Genomic DNA, 23,026 nt, shown 5'->3' with positions numbered 1-23,026 from the left:
ATATGACAGGCTCCACTAATGAAATCAACAGAACTTGTAAAATATAAACTTAATCAGGACTAATTGCTGTCCCTTTTTTCTTTAAGGATTGCCTAGGAAATTAAATAGAGAACAATGAGTTAATGAAATAGTAATCTTATAATTCAAACCGTGAAAGCCAGGGAATGCAAAAGTTAAGATTCCAGGTGCTTTAATCTGGCCATTTTCCCTTTCTGTAATTCTTGTCAAATATGAGGTTTTATGTATCACACTTTATATCTTTCCATGTTTACCATAAAATGTAGAAGCCATATGGTGGGTTAACAGTCATTGGATCCTTAACTTTTGCATCTCTTGATGCTTTGTGCTTTTAATTGTGCAATTCTAAATTAGCGTAGCAAAAATAGAAGAGTCTTTGGGCCTATTTAACTCTATATTTGTACAGCACCTCACAAAATGGTGACATAACCTGTTTGGCTTCCAGGCACTACTGTAGTAAGGAAGATAATTAATAATAGTTAATAACTGCTGCTCAATAACTTTATTGAACTAATTATATGAACTGAGGCTGTGTAGAAGAATTAATAGTATGGCTCATTGCAGGAGACACAGTGCCTGAATGGACAAGGTAAGCAACTCACCTCCTGCCTGTGGCTTGCTATAATGATATCATTGCAAAGGGACTTTTAATAGGTTTGAGGCAGGATAAAGAGGCATAGGAGTCAGCAGTTGTGCTGGGAAGTGCAAAGGATAGAGAAGCAGTTTGGTTGGAGATTTTGAACACAGAGCTGTGTTTCACACTGGGACTTGAAGTTTGGTTACTAGTCTGGAAGCTTTGTTTCTGTTCTTCTCACATATTTCTGACTATCTCCAGTCATTTTGCTCCCAAAGGTGAATAAACCGCTCCAGACTTGACTGTTTGGAGTCTGGGACAGTGACATTACTGCAGATTTTTGCAGTTAATATGTATACGGTATATTCATTCCTATTGTATACATTTATGTAATATCTATACTGATGTATATTTCTATCAACGTATGTATTCCATAGCTATATTTGTATTGTCTATGTATAGCTGTATCCATACACAAACTATCAAATAAAATGTGTGTGCTTTCACACTTTTTTATTAGATGCCATTAATGTCATTGTCAACCATATAATACCATTTTCTTTTACTCTCTCAATACGTTCTCTCTCATTATTTTTATTACTATTTTTATTACATTCCTTGCAGGTTATCTGAAGAGAATGATCAGTGAAATGGAGCAAAACATATATATGGAGGATGAATATAAGTGCCTGTCTTCCTCCTGATTGAGAAAAACAACTAACCATACATTTCTGCTGGGTAAGCAAATTATCTCATTCATAGATTCATAGAAGACTAGGGTTGGAAGAGACTCAGGATGTCATCTAGACCAACCCTCTGCTCAAAACAAGACCAACCCTAAATAAATACCAATTTGAATTTCATTCTTTCCCTCAGTAAATTGAGCTAGAAGAGGGAAAGGGAAAGGCAGGATTCTGAAATATTGTAAGAACTTGATCATGAAAAATAGGTCGTGACTGTGGCTATTGGTTCCCTGACTGACAAAGTACACAGCTATGCGCCCTCCCCCAGAGAATTGAAGACTGCCCTCAGGAAATTCCTTGAAACAACTAACCCTCTATGAGAACAACTACAATTAACTAAGACTCTCTACCCTGGATAACTTGAGTATCATTTTTATTTTTGAGAGAGATTCTGATCATTAATCATCATGTAATAAGTTTTAAGGAGTAATCAATACTCTATGTAGGTGTGCAGAGATAAACAGTTTTTCTGCTTTGTTTTTTCAGTTTTTTTTTAATGAGTATATAGAGAGAGTTTGGAAAAACATGGGAATTACCCTGGATACTTTTTGCTAATTGACATTAGCAGTCATTATCAATGCCTCATTGACTTTCAGAGAACAGGTGTTGGGTGAAGGATGTCTAGAAGGTTATTCAAGACCTCCTGAACACAGCTAATAAAATGTCTTAGTTCTTAGCAGCATGGTTGAAGGCCGGAGATTCCTTGAGGGAGGGCTTTTAGGTGAGAATCTTTTCTTTAAGGAAACTAACACCTCTTCTTTATTCTACCCATTCTCCTCAGATCTTATCACTTGAGTTCAGTGGAATCCCCTTGACCAGGGAAAGTTACTACCAATTGGTGAAGCTGTTTTGGACAAATCAAAAGCAGATGAACCCAAGAAAGGTAAAGGGTCAGGTGATGGACTGCATAACTAATACTATGATAAAGAATGCCTACACTAAACGTATGCTAACAGAACCACAATGGACTGAAGGGTGGAGAGGAAAGTCTCTGAGTATCAAACAATAAAAATTTAGAAAAACAACATGCACATACCTTGAGGGACTATGATGAATGTATTGACAGCTCTAGGTCACATGCAGACATCTCTGCCTCAAGTTTTAAAGTGATGTTAATGCAGTTCTTAATATGCCTGAGGTATGCATAAAAACTGCTTACGATCTGTTTACAGTAAAATTTTCTTATGCCTGATCTACACTGAAAAGTTAGGTTGACACAGTTACATCACTCAGGGGTGTGAAAAATTCATACCCCCTGACCGATGTAGTTAAGTTCACTTAACCCCTGGTGTAGACAGCACTATATCAATGGAAGAATTCATCTGTTGACCTAGCTACTGCTTCCCAGGAAGGTGGATTACCTCTGCCGACGGGAGAACTGCAGCTGTGCTACTGTAGCATTTCAAGCGTAGACAGGCTTTCAATCATCATTCATGGACCAATTTCTGTCTCTCTCTGTGTATGTATATAGAAATGAAATGTATGGAAAAATGACACGAGTTTTGACCAAAATGAATACAATAAAAATATGAAACTTGCATTGTGTAAAAGAAATATAAGAAAAAAAAAAACAAGGATGATTCTGTGGTCATGGCAGTGAACTCAGACTCATGACTTCTGTGTTAAATCCCCATTTCTGTCACATATTTCCTGTGCGACCTTGACCAAATCATATGCCAATCTCTCTGTTCCTTAGCTGTAAAGCAGGGATGATAATATCCCTTAGCTCACAAGGTCATGCTGAAAATAAAGGTATTAACGGCTGAGACACATTCAAAGTGATGGGACCCACAAAAATATCCAGATAAGTGGAAAAATAAACTCTGAGAAACTTTCAAGCTCTGTTCGACAGCCTGTTTAAAAAATACAGAACACTTAAGAGGCAGATTTGCATGCTCTAGTATCCATAGGCTATACTACTGGCTCAGCATCAATTATCCCACATTGAAATCAATATCCCCAACCAACTATAAAATTCCAAGTATTCTTTTTATCAGACATGAACTTTTCAAGCATGTGGTTGCTGAGAAATGAATGGAGCACAACCCATTCATGTGTATAAAGTATGACAAATAGGAGAGTCATTTTGAAATCCTGAATTCACTACATTCACTATTACTTTTGGCTTCATGTAATGCATTTGCAAAGCCATAATTCTATTTCATTCCATCAGGCTCCGAGAGAGGTAAAAAAGTAACTAATAATTGGCCTGCTCAAGGAAAGAAATAGGAATGATATATTTAATTCAGTATATTTCGGGGGGGTAACCCTGATGTGTTATGTTATATGAGGCTAATACAAATAATAATTTAAATATAAATTAGTTTCCACTCTCATTATTCTAGGGTTTTATTAGTCAGAAATATGTGATATGCAGACAGATGTGGAAACTGACAGAGTGATGTATGTTTGCTGTCTTAATTTACCACAGGCAAGTGACCTAGTCAAAATAGCACTTAATGTTACATAAAATTTGCTCACTGTGTTTTGCATGTATTCTGCTGGATGCTGATTTGAATACTATTGTAACTTATTAAATATGACTAGAGATGCACCTCAGTCTGCCTTTATAAATAGACCAAGTTCTGCAATCAAACTTGTTTTGAGGATCCGCAGGTCCTGAACCTGTCTCCCTCCCCTTCGACTACTGATGAAGCCCTTCACTCCCCCCCAGTGTCTCTACCAATGACTGGAGCATTGGGAGCCATAAGACCTTACATTCCACTAAAGGTAACACCCATAGGGACCTGACTGGAGGAGCTCTGGAGTTCCTGATTGGGCCAGGTGCACTATTCAAGTTACAAAGACACAGGAAGTTGTCTGTGCCACAAGGTGGATCCTGGCTTGAGGCTACTTCAGATCTTGCTGTCTTTGCTACCTTATTCATGGTTTCATCTCAGGTTTCTAACTTGGACCCTGTCCTCGGCCTTATTCCAGTCCCTGAACCCGGTTGCCCTGTTTCTGACTGCTCTGGCTCTGATCCTAGAGTACAGCTCTTTGGCTTCTGACTCAACACTGACCCTCAACTCCTGTTTCCTGTCTGATCCTGGCTTCAATTTTTGGCTCTGACACCTAGCTCCTGATTCAGACCTGCCTATTGGCCTCTGGTTCCTGAACACAGAGGTGATCATCCAGCCAGACCACTCACTCCCAATTGCTGGTACCAGTCTTCCACAATCTTCTGTTCATATAAGCGGAAACAATACTACGTATTTTAAAATAGTAATTAACTAAACAAGACGACCTCAGTAAGACTGACATTGTTTGAGGTCAACTGGACACTTATCCAATTGAAAGGCAAAAGAAATTAGATGAGTTGGCAATGTAAAATTATTTTCAACAAATGTGTCAACATCTCCACAGAACACAAAAACTTCAGCTGAAGCTATTCGGTAGAGATGACCTGATTCATTAGGAATTGGTTTGCTTAATTAAATAGCAGAAACAGTACACCTTACTTCACATAAAAGAGAAATTGATATTATTCTTCACTCCTAACTGAAAGAAAATAGGAAAAAATAATGAGCAAAAGGATGCTGACAGGAGATAGTTGGTGCAATAGTCTTCTTTCAACTACATTTCCAGTGTTGAGTCACACTTCTGCACCCAATTAACACAAATAATTTCTAAAGAGAAATAAAGTGTAAAAAAAACCCTAAAAAAAATTACCAATAAGGTGGAATTGAAATAATGTCTATGCTGCAAAAGTAAGTAATTTTGTCCCTCCCTTCCCCTTCCCACCTTGTCTGCTGCCATCTAGCCCTATGTCATGAGTGCCTGAAGATTATTCACACAGTGTTTGTAGGATCAGTCCCATAGACTGTAAGTACCAAACCAGATCTTCAACTGGTATAAATCAATGTAACACCAATAAGCCATTGAAGTTCTGCCAGTTGAAACCACTGAAGATCCAGCTCCATTTTTTATATTTGTCTCTATATCAACATACATCCATATTGTATGGTGCTGCGTTAATAAACATGCAGAACATACAGTACATGTGGGAAGTACATCACAAACTAGGTGATTGCTGGTGGACATGCTAATACTCTATTGCCATTTGCAATCTAACTGCAGTAACTGGAGCATATTTGATGGTCTTTATTGCTAATGGTAGAGTCAACCCAAAAAGATGGAAGGAAGAAAGCCTCATAGCACTCATTTGTTACTGCTATAGAGGGCTATTAAGTCTCATGCTGAGGCATCCAGGCTTCTGAGTCGTTACCAAACCTAATAAAAAAGAATGATTGGGCACATGACATATGTCCGCAGGCTTCAAGAGATTAAAATAAACAGCAGAAAAGGAAGGTGCATGGAAGCATTTTCCAGCACAAGCAACAGAAAAATGCAGCATCAAATGCACAGTGTTTTATGAGCATGCCAATGTCTTTGGAAATGGACTATTTGGGAGAGAGGGAGTTGCATGTTGAGAAAATAGCTACTATGTGAACATTACGTATGCAATAGCTACAGGCATTTGCAGCAATAGGAAGGTTAGGATCAAGGGAGCTTTCAGGAGGTGAAGATGAGAAAGTCAGCAAGGGCTAAACTGTGCAGGGACTTTCAACAATAAATCAAATATTGGTGTGTGGTTTTTTTGCTTTTTTTTATAAAATCTCACCATAGTTCTGAGGCCCAGCCTCACCTCATTGGCCATCTCCAGATAGGAAAGGGAAAGAAGAACAGGGAGAAAAAATGGATCAAAATAGTGAGGCTAATAGCGTACTTAATATTTTACTCTTTTTAACAAACATTTTCTGCCATATGTCCAACACTGGTGTTTGTTTTAGCAACAGTATATCACATTCTAGCAAAGGTGGTCCCATTGCAGCCAGGGTCACATGCTACAATAAAGCCTATTTTTCATGAGGCAATACATTGACCATCTAAAACTGCAGTGTGATTAGATAGGTTGATAGGCTGTCTGTAACCTCGCCATCATTCTGATATTTAAAAAATTTAAATTCACTAAGGGCCTGATCCAGAACACATTGAAACCAATTGGAGTCTTCCCATGGTCTTCAGGGGGCCTTGAGTCATGCCCTAGATCATTGGATGTTGACATATAAAGGGCTTGATTCTGCATTCTGTTAGGACTGTACCTGCACATTCTGACTTGCACCAGTGAAGGAGCTGGCATAGCAGAGCCGTGCTTGGTCAAACCCCTTACCCTCCCCATTCTGTCCAGGCCCCACTGCTGAAACAACCTCTTTTGCCCATTATGCCAGGAGTGTTGGAGGCAGCTGGCAGAAGTCACAGAGGAGTCTCTTCCACCAGCTTTATGCCCATGGAAAGTTTCCCTGCACAGGGAGAACACTCCACTAGTCATCTCAGGGTACTTGTAAGTCACTTTGATCTTATGCAGTGCAAATCAATCTCAATGAACTGGGCAATCTAGCCTAATCTCCCTTGTGGTCTCCAATAAAAGCTAGATTTTCCAAAGTGATCATCACACACCATCTGAAAACAGCTCTGCTCCCATTTAAGCACCAACAGCAGATTTTCAAAAAAGCTTAACACACTGAAAGTTGCAATGGGAGCTGCTAGGTGCTGAGCACTTCTCAGAATCTGGCCCTTACTTTAGTGCCTAAATGGGGGCTGAATGCTTTTGGAAACCTGGCCGCAATTGCAGGTGCTGAACTTGTGAAAATCAGGCCCTATGTGCCAACATTTACCAACAATAATGACATGTTAATATTTGAGATTCCTCAGTATTTCTCTATGTTTAGGATAGGGAAAAATAACTTATCTCAGATACTTGAAAGTAAGTTAAAATCTATATAAATTTATAGTTTTATATAATTCTAAATATAATTATATACATGCATAATATAATTATTCTTACTGGTGGTGATGCTTGTGAAATATAATAGTCACCATAATAATAGAACTAGGAAATAATTTTGTTTTTTGGTGGGAGTGAGCTATAGCTTTCAGGCTGATTATTTTCTAAGTGGCTCTTAGTAATCTGCTGTCAATAGCTTTTAAAATACCCAAGCTATTTAAGTTAAAAATGTGTTACCATTGCACACTATAACATTTTTTTTGCCGCAGAGTAATTATGCCCCGATCCAGCAATACACTTCAGCACATGCATAACTTTCAGTACATGACTTCAAAGAACCTAAGGCTTGATCTTCCATCATTAAAGCTAATTGGAGTCTTTCCACTGATTTGAATGAAAGCAGAATCAAGACTATACTCAGGCACTTAAAATTAAATATGTGCTTAAATTATTTGATGGATCAAGGCCTCAGGCTTTACAAACCACAAAAGGTTGAAAAACAAATGTGGGGAAACACTTATTTCATTTTTTGAATTCTGATTCGAATATATGTTTTAATTATTACTGAACATTCACTGTCAAAATAATCAACTTGGAAATACCACTGTGATCTGAGATAAAACATATTCCGCCCCTCCGATACCCTCCCCCTCAAAAAAAGGCTTTGAACACACAGTGTCAGGAACCTAACTAGCTACAACCCGAAGTTTAGCAAGATACTTAAGCACATGCCAAACTTTAATGACATGATTAACCCCACTGACTTCAATGGGAACACACTGTAATTAAAGTTAAGCACGTACTCTGGTTGCTTGCTGAACTGGGACTTTAAATGGTGGTTTTTCTGACCGCGTGCCTCACACTCCAAGGGGACTTGTTTTATGCTCACTTTTGTTCAGGGACATTTTTTTTCCTAAGAAACATGCTGCTAAATCATGTTCTAGTCTAGACTACCCCTCTAGGACTCTTATAGCAGGATTTCCTAATGTGGTTCTCGGACAAGAAACTGCTGACCCCAAAGGACAGGAAAACCTTTGTGGTACTGAGCTAGCAACAAACATATTTAAATATCGCAGTAGCTGGCGCAGTTCTGGTCCCAGTGTCAGCAAACTAAAGAATGACATGTCATCCTCAATTCACTTAGGGCCTAATCCAAAAACCATTGTGGTCAGTGGAGAGATTCCCATTGACTTCGATGGGCTTTTGATCAGCCCATTTGTTAGGACTATGTATTGCAGAATATCTGGTTCTGCTCAGAAAAGAGGTGAGTTTTCAGACCATTTATATTGCAGCTGTTCAAATAACCAGTAAGGAGTGAATTAAGGCTGTTCAATTCATAATTTCTCAGTTTTTATCAGTATCTATACAAGGGAGAGTACAGATATTTTTCCCTCTCACTTTTTTCTGTACCTCTTCCCTCAAGCTTTGTGTTTTGTCATATAACAGCATGGAATCTTTCAGCCTAGAGTGACTGATGGTTGCTTCTGAAACCTCATTGCTGGTTTAAAGCTGCTAGTTAAGTGAAGTTTGCCAGTTCTTATGTTCATAGTCATGAACCTGAGTTTTCTGAGCGGCATTACAATGCAGTATTTTGCCAATGTTTGTATTATTTAAATTCCCCCCCCCAAAAAAACTTTATTTATTCTTGGAAAAAGTAGAGTACAATACAGTTGTACAAACAAATGATCATTTATATGTAACTGAGCAAAAAATGTACAAAGATTTCAGACATGTCAAAATACATAAAAATAATTTAAAAAACAACATAAAATATAAAGAACATACAATGAAGGGAAAATAAAATGTCAGTTCGATGATCTTGTGGTTTTTTTCACCATCAGAAGTAACTGTCCCAAGGTGGAATCAAATGGTCAGGAAAAAAAGATAGCAGCAGAAAGACAACAAGTGGACAGGAAAAGAAAGGTAAGAAAAGGAAAGAATAAAGAAAGAGAAAATTAAAGGTTTAAGTATAAGAACCTTTAATAAGCAAAAAGGTGACTGACAGCATACGGAAAATGTGCCAGGGCCTATGAAATAATATCTTGTTGGAGATCTGAAGCAGGATAAACCTGATCCTGATTAGAATTCTCAGCAGTAATCATCTTTGACCCATTATGATCATATTAATAATCTCATATTTCTACTTCCAAGATACAGTGGGTTTCAGTTCCATTTCCAAAGAGAAAGACTAAAGAGCTAAAGCTGTAAGAGCAGATTTTCTGAGGTAGGTTAAAATACGTGTGTCGTCATCCAGCACAGATATATGATGCACCGTAAGGAAACTTAAGGCAGAAGATATAAGGCTGTGAATCCCAGTCTAGAGAGATAGGTTGATGTTTTCTGTTATCCCCTCTCCACAGACAAAATTACAATATTTCAGGGCAATTTCATCACCTTCCTCAATCCTGCACAGTTAGAAAATTTTGCAGAGTGATGACTTGTTTGGTTTCAATTCTATCTATTGAAGTTATTTTGTTGAAAACAGAGTGATAGCAGTAATGACAACATGATGCTGTCACAAATATATGAGTCAGTTAGTACAATTCTTTTCCTGCTGTGGACAGAGCATTTGATGTCAGCCTCCTTAATCTGAAGAATATAGGAGAAGGAGAACACTGATGACAGGAGAAAGAAAAAGACTGCTCGGTAGAATGATTTTACACAGGCTGATTAAAACGATGAGAAATTATAAGCCAAGCCACTTTAATTAACACTGTGGTAGTTAGAGAACTGCAAATATATGGCATGAAATATCCTTAGGGTGCTTAAAGGAGAGGGATGCTGCAATATCTAACTGCAACTAAGAAAGATGAAAATGACGTAATTTCCTAGCTAGCAGGAAATTAAAGTTCCATGCACACCAGCATTATAACTGTGATTTGTGCCAGCCTTGTTCCAGTCTCTTCAGATAAAATACATTTATGTTTTATAGTCCTCTTCATTATAGATAAGGAAAGATCGAAAGAGGAATTTGATGAGGAAGTTGTAATAGTGGCAAGATGTGGTTTAATGGCCAATGTGTCAATCTTATCTTCTATAAGGGATGCAATACATTTCAGTTCTTGGCAAAGGAATCATTCTGTAAATAGTTGAATGAAGTCAATGACTAGTCTAAAGCTGCTAATTCTCCTTAATGTGAAGATATCACATAATTTGTTTGGTGATTAGATTTGCGCAAACGGAGAATTTTACAGGATTTCCATGACTGATTTTTTATATTCTTCTCAGTTTCGAAGTTTTAATTATTCTAGAGTGTAACATTTGGTATGGAAAAAGTGGGGGTGGAGGGCTATGGTGCTTGATGACTTTGAGGATAGCACAAGAGAATTATTCTTCCAGGGGGATAGCTGAGTGCAAAAAGATATTGCTGATAAAATATTGATGGAGCCTGCTAGGTCTATTACAATTAGCAGCCATGTTGGGCCATAATGACAATGAGCATTTGGAAACCATCTTTCAGACTGACAAAAAAATTGAAAAATATCAAAGACTCGGTGTTGCAGGAAAGCCCTCACAAATTGACTAACCCAAATTATATTAGAGTTTGTTGAGCATGAGTAGGAACTGAACTAAAAAGTTACTGGACTTAGGATGCTGTGACCCTCTGTACCTCAAATTAGCACCCTGGAACCACCATATTCACCACTGTGATGATATTATGATATGTTTTGTGCAAAGTATACCTTGTGAAATATAATTTCAAAAGTCTTGATCTGTTGAACATTAATATAATGTTCGATTATATATACTATCATTGTACATGAAGTTATGAAGTATTGCTATATGTGTTACTGAAATACGTTGTGAGGTTGGGAACACCCACAACCAGCCCTTCAGTTTCAACAAAGGAGTAGCCATCAACTGCCAAACAGTGTCAATGGCCCATCAACTCCCATCAAGAAAATAATCCACTATCCCAGAGACTTCTCAGAGAGATCACATATTGAATGGAGACTGCTTGACCAATGGAGACTGCCTAATCCCCTAGTCACAGCAAAGATCTTTCCAGCAAGCTGGAAGACAGTATAAAAGAAGGGAAGTGACATCAACACTTGGCCTATCTTCCCCTCAACCCTGCCATCTCAACATCTGGAAACACTTATAGAAGACAAAGGCTTTGAACTAGGAAAGTTTGGTTCCAAGCTGTAAAGGGAGACCAGTCTGTGTATTGGGAACTGAAACCTGCTTGTGTCATCTGTCACGGTGAGAAAAGCTGTTTGATTCAACTCTTTCTCAGACTAAAAGTTTAAGATTTAGAAAGTATGTTTACTTTTTATTTTCTTAAGTTAACTATCTTTGACCTTTATGCCTACCCCTTATAATCACTTAATGTTGTATCCTTATCAGTGAGTTTGTGTAAACTGCTTAGGAAATCTCAGCTCAGGTTACAAGGGCTGGTGCATGCCTACTTTCCTGTGAAGAAGTGATGAACTAAATAACTAACTTACACTGGTCAACCTTCTGACCAGTGCAAGACAGTACAGTTCTGGGTGCGAGGCTGGGGAGAATTGGCTGCAGCTTCCCTATTGATAGTTCATGAGTGACTGGGAAATCATTCATGTAACACAGTTGGGGGTGTCTATGCCTCTGTATGTCTGTGTAAGAGCAGAGCCTGTCAAGGGTTTGCAACTTGACATTAGCATCACAGGGTGAGGTCCAGCCCAGGTTGGTGGGTTTGGAGGGCTCAGCAGTCCAACAGCCCAGGTTGCACCCTGGGGAACTCGTCACAGAGACACTATTCATTTTCTGAATTTATTTTCATATGAGAAAGACTCTCTGTTTTCAATATATTTAAGTGATTAATTTGTAATGTAAACCACACTGACAGATGCACTTTAGAGGTCAAGGATCAATACATTACTTGCTCAGTTATTCAAAAAGGGACAGAGAATAATCTAATTAAAAGCCCAAAATGGTCATTAGTTTGGATCTTTCACTCCACTTCTAAAGACAATATTAGTGTCCAAAATATTATGTATAAATTATTGTGATCAGTAAGAAACAGCCTGGTGCAAAATACACACTTCTGTTTAATGGGCCAAGTTGTGATGTATTCAGAGATTTGTAGAGGTACTCTAATATTCATGACCAGGGTAAGAGGACTGGTCACTGAAAATAATTGGAACAATACATTGCAGAAAATCTAGTCAAAGTTAGAAGAGATTGTTCATAAATTCTAGAAAATCTACTCACTGAAGAAAGATCAATATAATTTCCCCAAAGTTAGAAGTAATCAAGGCTCTTTAAATGTTTCTAAATGTCTTTCGAGCATTAATAGACTGTGCATCCTAGTGGAAGATTCTGGCATTGTGGTGAAGATATAATTTTTTTCTAATATCATCATAGGCAAATCTTCCTTTCCACAAACCAGTTTGTGGTTTCCAGTACATTAATTATTTATGTATGTTGCACTATAGCCGTATTGGTTCCCAGATATTAGAGAGACAAGGTGACCTGAAGAAAAGCTCTGTGAAAGCTCAAAAGCTTGTCCCTCTCACCAGCAGAAGTTGGTCAACTAAAAGATATTATTTCACTCAGCTTCTCTCTCTAATAATTTATGTAATTTAAATATCTGAGTACTTGATTGCTCTAATGTACATGAAGAACAATAGGCTCACCCGAACCCAGAAAACACCGTGATTCTATGTGGAAGAGGAAAATGCTTTGAGAAACTTGCAAATATCAGTACTTCATCCTCAGTTGAAGTCAAGATAACACACAGCCTTTGGGTCATGCTGGACTCAGTACTGACTCTGGAAGCACAAACTTCAACAAGTTACTAAAAGTGGCCTCTCCCTTCTCCAGGTAGCAAGAAGACTCCCATCCATTCCTCTGGTGAATTAGCCAAAGTGGTTTCTGCACTTCTTACCTTTAGAATAGTTCCCTCTTCCTGGGCCAAGATAAGAAGTTCACAAAGAAGCAGGAGCTGGTGTAGAGTTCAGTCTACTGAGTGGATCATACCATTCATGTTATGCCAGCGCTCTTCAACATGAACTCATTTAATCCTGGATTTACTTCAAGTGTCTAGAACTGATTTACAAAACCCATCAAAGAGATACGGTCACACTATCCGAAGGATTGCCTCTTTTGTTTGACAAGCCCGGGAAACTCATTGCTCAGTACCCTGTGACAAGTATAATCTTCAGGGAACCAGAGACTTACCCCCTTCAGTTGCTCTGTTTTTCAAAAGGGATAGAGAACAGTATAACAAAGTCCAAAGTGGTCAATAGTTTGGATTTTTCACTCTTTATTTTACTGATTTAAAAGGAAGTATTTCTTCACATAGCATAGTCAACCTGTGGAACTTGTTTCCAGGGTATGTTGTGAAGGCTACAACTATAATGGAATTCAAAAAATAAATAGAGGATCAGTCCATCAGTGGCCATGCACAGGGGGTCTCTGACTGCCAGATGCTGGGACCAGATGACAGGGAATGGATCACTTCATATTTGCCCTGTTCTGTTCATTCCCTTTGAAGCCTCTGGCATTGGGCATTATCAGAAGACAAGATACTGGGCTAGTTGGACCATTGCTCTGACCCAGTATGACCATTTATATGAACTTAGGCTCATACAAGACTCTGGAACACATTTCCAAAGGTGATCAAGAAAAATCCAACTCTCACCATTTTCAGCTCACATTGCAAGTCACATGTCTTTGCAAAAGCCTTCCAGAAGGCAGAAGAGAAGAAAAACCCAGCAGTGTGCTCAAAGTTAGAAGCTGTTAATTAAATTACAGGATTGGATGGTATATTGACTGCCCCAATGGGACAGGTTTCACTGTTTTCTGTAATCCATGCACAGCATTTATACTTCTTGGTGATTGGCACTATAGAAATACTGATAATAATATGTAGATACCTGCATTGATAGCCTCAAACTTAGTCTGTCTGAAATCAACTCCACTAACTCCTCCATTATCCTTCCTCTTTCCCACCTCTGCAACCCTGGTGTCATATTTGACACCTCTTTCTCCTTCTCCCCCATATTCTGTCCCTTCATAATTATGAAACATCTTTCTATTTAACACTATCAGAATGTTAACATTCTCTTTTCACTATCCCAACTACTTGCACTTGCATCCTTGGGGAACATTTTCCACCTTGACTACAGGAACCTACGCCTCTTCATCAATCTGATTTCTCACTTCATCTTCTAGTGCATCCAAAATGCTCCTTCTACCTAATCCATCTGGGAATTTATACAATAATGAGAAGTATGGTATCCGAGTGCTTGCTAAAGTTACTTTCCTCTCTGGTTGCTCTGACTTTTTTACGCCATCTCCTTGAACCACTTTACTGGCTTCCTGCATTTTACTTCATTAAATTTAAGCTCCTTGTCCTTTTTATCAGGGCCTTACATAACCACAGTTTTCATGTCCTTCTACCTCATGCCTGCTCCTTATACTTCTCCAAGACCTTTCATTACTGATTCCTTCATCTCCTTCTCCCATTCTCAATTTTGTCCCTTCATCCATTCTGCCAACTACGTCTGGAAAAGTCTCCCACAGTTTGTTCATGCAGCACCCTCTCTCTACTAAAATTAACTTCTTGCAGGACTCCACCTTCCTTGTTCTCTTTCCTAGCATCTCCACACACACCCTCACTTTCTTGATCTGTTCTCCTGTGTCTTGTCTTAGTTTAATTTGTTTTGTTTATCCCTACCCTGGAAGTGTTTTTGACTCAGACTTGAAACCACTTACTCCCACACATCTGCTTATTCCCACAAATGAGTGATCTTCCTGGAGTAAAGCTGTACCATACATCCATCTGTTCTCAGAGTCTGCTGAAGTATTTTAGAGATTTTTATGTGAGGATGTTAAAACCCTGAGCATTCCAAGAGAGAAAGTTAAGGGCAGCCATATTTAGAACAGTAAAAGCCTAAAACGTATTTCTGATTAAGAAAAGTCAGGTAGGGGAATGATGAAAGCCGTAATTCCAGTTAAAGACACAGAAAAAGAAAATAAGGGGAAGCAGGAGCAAAGGAAGCAGAACATTAAAGATCAGAGAGACAGATCCTTCCCCCAAGGAATGGGAAATAGAAATAAAATAGAGCTTGGGATATCTTGAATTAAATCAGTGACTGACCTTATCTAACACTTTTTTGAGTATATGCTCATTTAAGTCTACAAAGCTTTATGCATTGGACTCCCTGAGCACTGAGAGGAGAATACATCCAGAGTATGTCACACCCAAATGTGGCTAATATTAGTGGAATTTGAATAGTTACCACCTTTGTCCATGATCCTGCAAGGTATTCCGCAAAGGTGAGGAGGTCCCCCTACATGGAGCTCCTTACAGAGTATGCGCCTTAATTAGCAATGTTATTGCCTCCATAGTTCTAGTGGGGATGAGGTCTACAGTGTACTAAGGGAAAGGCTAAAACCGTGCATCAAAAATATAAATGCATCTGTCTTTATAGGCAAAGGTATTTGTTCTCATTCTGCATGCTCTCCAAATGCTATACTGTGCTAAGCAAAATGGATACAAAATTTCAGTTATCAAAAGGCTCCCCTTCAGCAATATATATCCTGGAGTTGTGTGCAAGTGACTTCACAGGTTTGTCCCACAAGCATGTTATGGATGTTTATCACTGAACACTTCGCGGATGAATTAAAATGGGTGAAGAGGAGACACAGAGAATGGAATCTTATTGACAAATATTTGATAACATTACAGACTGCAACATATATTTTCAGATTCCACATGCCACAATTGTTTATATGTGGTAGGCATGTCAATTATTGTAATACTCCTAGAAATTAAGATTGGCATTGATGGGCTTTGTATTCTTTTCCAGCAGGGATGCTGCTTGCTCCTATTAGTTGCTTGTAACAAATATCTGTTCAAAATGTAAGAATCTGCAAGTCTCTCAATGTTTAAAAAATTCCCAGAGGTTAGCTTGTTAAACTTTTTAATTGATGCAAATAGATACAGGCATCATGCAAGATAGATCTGCATATGGACTGCTGAGTCTACCCTAATGTTACTATTAATTACGTTGTGCTGTTGCAAGAAAATGTTTGCAAACAAGTCATTCCAAATGGATTTTTCTAGGTAAAATATTTTATATGAAAGGCATTTGTTCAGAAAACTAACTAATTTTTTTTAAAGGTTCCAAAAAGAAAGTTGTTAAACAATGTTGGTGGCTGGCTGGCGTACTGTATTAACAATGGGATAATTAACTTTTAATCACTAAGTCATCTGTTCAGATTTGATCTAGATTGGTTGTAACCAAAAATTGTTGCCATGCGATGGCAGTTATGTAGAATGAGCTGGTGGTCACAGCCCACTAGGCAAGGGTCCAAATCACAAAAACATCAGTTGGTGCCAATTAGTATCTTGCTGGCAGTCTTAGCAGAGAGGCCAAGGGCATGGTGTCTCAGCTACTCTCTTACCCCTAAAGCTGGTCTCTCCAGGTCAGGGTTGAGGCACATTGGTGGGACAACGTAGGGAAGTTTGCACTGCTGCTGCCCATGCTGTAACTGCTCTATAAATAAATAGAGGACTTTAGTCTCCAGGGCTGTCAATTTGGCACCTTCCATGAAAGTCACATTTAAAAAAATTCAAACTTTATGAAATAATTTAGTATCTCCAATCAAAATCAAGTGAGTGTATTTGTACGAGAGCACCTAAAATCCCACAGCTTCCATTTGCTCTCTTTCTACTCTTAATTGTGATAAGAATAAAAGTTATGGACCTCTTTTGGAGTTTCTTGATGACAACGGTTGCTGTTCCACCACAACTCCAGCGCTGCCACCAAACATGCAAGAAGAAGGCCTACTGCTAAAATGCAGAAGACGCCCGCAAAACTGTGAAGCTTCAGTGCCTTGCCATCTGTTTGTGCATTGGTGTGGCTGTTCAGGTCACAACGTCCCATCCGCGGCCACCATTTCTGTTTGAGTACATCCAAGTCTCCAGTGTCTTGTAATTCTAAGATCCTGCAGAAATTTTAAAACACAGCCAATATTTCAGTTGATTTCTGTATATTGTGTATGCATTTATCAACAACTCTGCAGCCCTGGAATCCTTATATTACAAGTGGGCTGCAGGAATTATCTTTCTACAGGAATTCAGTGTTAGTCAGTGGAATTCTGTCTTTAGGGCAGAACATCTCCAGCATGACTGGTGTAATGCTACAGTTGCAGGACTTTCTCACTCTCTGTCTATAATAAATCAGTGAGGTATATTTCCTGCATATCAAATATTCATATACATTTCCCTCAAGCATTGAAGTGGTTGTGAGAGTGCCACTTTCACAAGCACAACTTTCAGTAAGTAATAAGTTTGATGAATATCTCCTAGTCAAATGTAATTTCATCCAAAAGGCATCCACCTGGGAAGGGGTGAAACTAGCTACTCTTTTATACCAAATTTCATACAGTATATTCCAGTCCAGAGCAGCCACAAGACTTCACAGATCAGCTTTAGAAATAAGTGTGACTTTCAAAAAATGCTTTTAATAAGCAAAGCTTTAGGTAGGGCTTTACCTAAAATTTTGACTTTGCTCAGATTCCCAGTACATTATAATGGTTATTCAAGAAGAAACAGCTCATGAAAGACTCAACCCTCCCACCCATATATGGCCCATATAATAATTTCTAATTATACTTGAAACAAGCATGCAACCATTTGCACAGTACTTAATACAAAATGGTTTAAGCAGCAAAAGAGTTGCTCATTTCTGCTTTGAGCTATAGCAAATGCAGTTCATTCAAAAATATTTTACTACTATGCTGTTACTTTACGCTTGAACTGGTATGTAAACAATTACTAATTAATCATTGTTTCCCATTTGTGAAGTGTCCCCTCTCTCCATGAATGATTTATTTGGGGTCTGGTTTGACAACTGCCTCTGCTATTTAATAACAAGCTTTCCTTTCGAGGCAGCTTTGTCTCTGGTTATCACAAGAATTCAGGCCGACTGAATATAAAAGGCTTCTTTAAGAATAATCCACACAGACAGAAAGCGTGCATGTATCTTCACCACCGTGCACGTTTGTTTTAGCACAAAGGGAAAGTATATATGTATACTTTTAAAATATATTGATACACTGGGATCACTGAATTGTGATAGCCACAGTAGAGTTACTATCTTCCTGAACCCATGCAACCACTCAGTAACTATTATTTGCTGATTATATAATGATACATAATAGACAGCATTGCTTTTCTCAAATCAATGCTCCCCCGGTCCAAAGACTAATTTGTGGCTTTGACACAAGGCCTGAGTTTCACTGCCCCCAAAGCAGCCTGGGAAATAGATTGTGACTCAGAGAGTTACAATCTCCTTCCCAGTTTACCCATTGCTCTGGGGAATATATCAGGCACAGCATGGGCTGCCCAGAATGTTGGGAGCACAGTCAATGTTCCATCCATCTCCAGCTCCCTCTTACCTACCCCCTGACCTCGTGCACAGGAGAGGAAGTAGCCACTCTGTTATGTTGCTTCCCACCCCTCTGCCCCATGCTACTATAAAAGGAAGAGAATTCAAACAACCAATTTCAAAAGATAGAGATTCATTTAATAAACACACATTGCCAAAGTTAATCAGCTGTGAACACGAGATTCTTTGTTGCAAAGTGGAATCTTATGATATAAGCACGGTTTTGTATTACCTTTGGGAGAAGAGATCCCTGTAGGGGCTGCCATGCTGGAGTGCTATCCCATATCCTTTACTACTGATGCTGTTTCCAATGACCGTAACAGAACACTCATCATCTGTCAGGGCTGCATATTCCACCACTGTTACATCCCACAAAAAAGCATAGTTGCCTTTCTTTGCCTGCAAATGCACCACAAATAAAACTAAATTATACAGTTGATCTAGGGCTTAAATGGGTCTCAAAGTCATGCTAAGCCTTTCATTGACCAGTGCTGACATTTCGTTAGTTCATAACAATATTTTGGACCTCTCACATCTTCAGACACTTCATAACAACAGCTCCTCATTTACTTCACACCCACCTTAGAGCACTCCCGTTGTTTTAATAAGCCAGAGTGGTGCAGTAGGCTGCGTCCAAGGCTTCTTGTGTGTGACATGGCTAACTTCAGGCCTCATATTGGTCTTTTAAATAATTATAACTATTAATAATGAATCAAAGACATCACCTTCAATTATATTACTTGATATGGTTTTCCTAGGATTAGTGAAAGCATATTAATTCTTCCACTTCTACACAGTTACACACCTGGGCAGATACATTTAAGCACTATGGTATGTTCTAGCAGGCACAGCCACCAAAATGGCAGCTCACCAAAAGCAAAAAAAAAAACCCTTTGAAAAGAGTTGTCCTAATCTGCAAAAAAAGGCAGGATACAATTCTTAGAGACCAATTTTCTCCCTTAGCATGGAAGAGAAGAGTCACCACATTCTTCCACTAGCTTTATTTGTGACCAATATTGACTTATTTTAGTACACACCTATACAGCTGTCCTCAAATGTCAGCCATAATTGGATTCAAACCAATGCCTGAGTCCAGTGCGCATGATGAATGTAAATCACTTTACTTAACATAAGATGTAAGAAATGTCTCTGGATGGGGATTTTAATAAAAAAAATTCATCACTTTACTTGGTTAAAGTAATAATTGATTTCCTAATGTATTTAAGTAATATGTTTTTTAAGTCTCTAGTGAACATACAAAGTACAGTGGAACAGATGGGTTGGAGACTCTAATGCAAATAAATGAGTAATCTTAGATGCAGGCTTCCAAGACTTAATTTTTTTAAGTTTGGGTGATTTGTCTTTTCTCATCAAGTAAAAAGAGTTGGCAAGGCAGGAAGCTGATATTCTACATATATTTGTTTACAAGATTAGATCCTCAAGCACCCTCAACTAATGGCCTCATTTCTGACCATAAGCAGTTCCCAGTGGTTCTTTTTCATCTCCATGTAAGTTCAGACTTGAATTGACCTAGAAGACAAGACTCTCTCAGTTGTTTTATATCAGCTGCTGCCTGCAGGAGTCTGGGCTAGGAAATTAAACCCATTTCACTTTAGCATGCTTGGCTCTCAATGATCACAGTACACTGAACTCCTTGATGGCTATTCAAATAGGACAAAAAAAAACAAACGTTGGTGAGTGGTCCCCCAGTGAAAAGAACCCAAGCAACCAGAAAGGAAACTCCCGCTACTTCTCATCTGCCCATATACCCCTACCTCTTAGCACATTATCTCAGGCCAGAAAATCAGTCCCAGACAAACAGTATATCCTATCACACCAAACAACTACAGTAAGGCAGCAAAATAACAAATGAATATGCTCAATAGGCTAAAATAATTCATTCATGTAACGTGCTTTGAGAGGCTAGGATGACTGTTGTTGTATTAGTACAAAGTATTTTTATAGTCCCAAATACAGCATGGGCTATTCAAATAGGAAGGACATGAACACTATATGATCCTATGCCAGCATCGTGAAGTAAGCCAGAGAGTGACACATCATCTTCTTCTTATTAAAAACAGTCCAGAAAACACCAGTTCCTAAAACAGCATCTCTGAGGTATAACACCACACCAAAGCAACCCCTCAAAATATTAGTATGTCTGACATTTCATGCACATCTGCCTACATTCCAAGTGGGCAGAGAAACTTTGATGTGAATGGGGAAGGAATCAAGGATGAATTATCCCATGAGATATTCCATATGGCTGTAAACACAAAAATCTGTCTCTGAAAACACATACAGCCACCTATGTGTGTATTGAATAATCCTCTACCCCCAGCCATTGGTGTTAGTTACAAACCTGTTCATATCAGTCTCTGTCCTACCTGTGAATATGCTTGTGTCTTTCTTGACTGTTTCAATTTCATGTTAGCAGGAGTGTCCATTATAGGACCATACTTCCATATCTGTGATACATCTGACAGGATTTCTGGTTCAGGGTAATATGCATCTTTTATAACCACGTCCACTGTTGTACATAACAGCCTATTTGTGTATTTTAAGCCCAAGCTGCATAATAAATAATGCATCTGTTTCTGCAATATAAAGAGGCAATCCTGCTGCATATATGTGCAATTACAAAAGAGGCCAGAAAAAACTGCTATGAAATAATCTGGTATTCCCAACACAGAATTTCTTGCCTCGTGTGTCTGCCCCCTTCCTTCCACCGTCTATACACACACATATCCTTCCACTGACAGCTGCCCCTAGCACTTCCAGATTTCATGTTGGGTCCCAAATACCATAAAAAAAGCCATAATTGTGGCACATTGACCCCTCCATTTCTGCTAGTGGCTTGGACCTGAAAATGTCAAGAAGTTCAAAATGCAATGAAAACAAAAGTTAAAAGGACTTATTCAAAGAGCAACAAAAGGTTCAGTTAGGGTTTGGGATGAAGGTTCATGTCAGTTCTTATTTTATCCAGCTCATTTCACACATTCCTAATGAAAAGCATGTGAAAGGTAACTATATTGCATATATTTTTAAGTTTTCCCATTGCGACAGCCCCTCTTTAAATTGCCCAAATGATACTGCCTCCCTGTCATATTGGATGTTAACATGGATTAGAAGTGTGCTTAATTTAGACTGCAGCCAAATATTTAGTCACACAGGAAGCTTTTTATGTAATATAAATACTAAGAGAAAGGAATCTCCATTCTTTAAAGAAGCAAATATTATGAAAGTAGAAGAAATGGCAGAAAAGAAAATCATCTCCATGGAAAAAGAGATCTTTGGGACCTCTCTCTTTGGCAATCAGAACAAGAAAACAATCTTACCTCCTCCAGGATTTCTGAAGGTTGAGAAGTGTGCATAATTAAATGTTTAAAATGCAGACTTCTGTTTATGCTAAAATACTGAGGATATCAGAGAAATAATGTTATACAGTTCTGATGGCACTGCGCAGAATTGGTTATGTCACAAAAATATATAATTGATACAAAAAGGCCTGGTGGACTTTATTTACTGTTTCATAGTCTCAGATCATAACTCGGGATAGCAATATCCTAAATGGCGGAGAGAGACTGACCTTGTCAAAAGGCTTCCCACCAACTGTAACTAAGTAATAGGAAGCTTCTCTGGGCAAAGAAGAGATCCAGGGCAGCTTGCGTAATAGAGGCCATAGCAGTATGATTCTCTAGGCATTGCCTTGTAATGGAAATACAATGCCTGTGGAAGTTAATGTTTCCCCAAGCAGCCCTGGGACGAATAAGCGTATGCTTGTATAGATATTGGCTTTGCTCCTCTTCTGAAGTCTGGAAGCTAAAGACAGCTGTCTGCAGATCAGCTTCTGAGGCAGCAAATACATACAGATGTGAAAACTAGAAGAAAACAAGACTGACATAACTTGTGTCTCAGAGTCCATCTCTTATGAGTCTCATCTCTCCATTAGCACTAAGCCTGTTTTTTGCCTTATTGCTCTATACACTTTGACACAGAAGGGTTCTTTGGAGGAGCAGGAAGTGTGAAATGGAGTAAGAAATACCCTAAAATGTATACATTGGGGATTGGGATTTGAATTTGACTGAGTCACATATATTATGCCCCTGACTGGAGTCCCAAGGTGTATGCAGGTAGTACAGCAAAACTAGCTGGAACTAAACTAATAGCTTGGTTAAACTATGGTGGTAGCGGCGATGGTGGTGTTTTTTCCCTTGTGCCCATAAAATAGACTTTCCAATGGAAATCCAGCAGATGCTAATAGAATGGGACAACTGCCCTGGCTAGCATGGAAAGAGGTATGGTGCATACTAACAGGGTAAAGAGGAAATCTGAAGGGGGAAAAAATCCCAGAGTTATATAAACAAAATTTCTTCTTTACATTCATCAAAATTGGCTTATCAGACTCCCAGGATATAAAAGGGAAAATCAAAGAGGATAAGAAGACTGCAGGGGAGGACTAAGTAATTTCTTTCCATTATTCCTCACTATAGAAGACGACCGGAAAAAGACCTGTCCCAGG

The 23,026-nt window shown here is 38.7% G+C and overlaps 1 protein-coding gene across 6 annotated transcripts in view; it reads right to left on the bottom strand.

Moving 5' to 3' along the window:
- The window catches only part of GRID1 (glutamate ionotropic receptor delta type subunit 1), an 845,542-nt gene that overhangs the window by 7,198 nt on the left and 815,318 nt on the right, over positions 1-23,026 (bottom strand). For 2 of the 6 annotated variants that reach the window (XM_050958557.1, XM_050958558.1), the window contains exons 14-16: positions 18,737-18,903; positions 16,819-17,059; positions 5,957-5,992 (exon numbers count right to left, since the gene is read on the bottom strand). In XM_050958557.1, coding sequence (XP_050814514.1) covers positions 5,957-5,992; positions 16,819-17,059; positions 18,737-18,903 — 444 coding nt within the window. Of the gene's footprint in view, positions 1-5,956; positions 5,993-16,516; positions 16,609-16,818; positions 17,060-18,736; positions 18,904-23,026 lie in introns of all 6 variants that reach the window. The other 4 variants (XM_050958562.1, XM_050958560.1, XM_050958559.1 and 1 more) reach the window with 4 other exon arrangements.

The sequence above is a fragment of the Gopherus flavomarginatus genome, chromosome 6 (genome assembly GCF_025201925.1).
Source record: "Gopherus flavomarginatus isolate rGopFla2 chromosome 6, rGopFla2.mat.asm, whole genome shotgun sequence".
Classification (NCBI taxonomy): domain Eukaryota; kingdom Metazoa; phylum Chordata; order Testudines; family Testudinidae; genus Gopherus; species Gopherus flavomarginatus.
The sequence above is the reverse complement of the archived record's forward strand: the minus strand, read 5'-3'. Positions and strand labels throughout refer to the sequence as shown.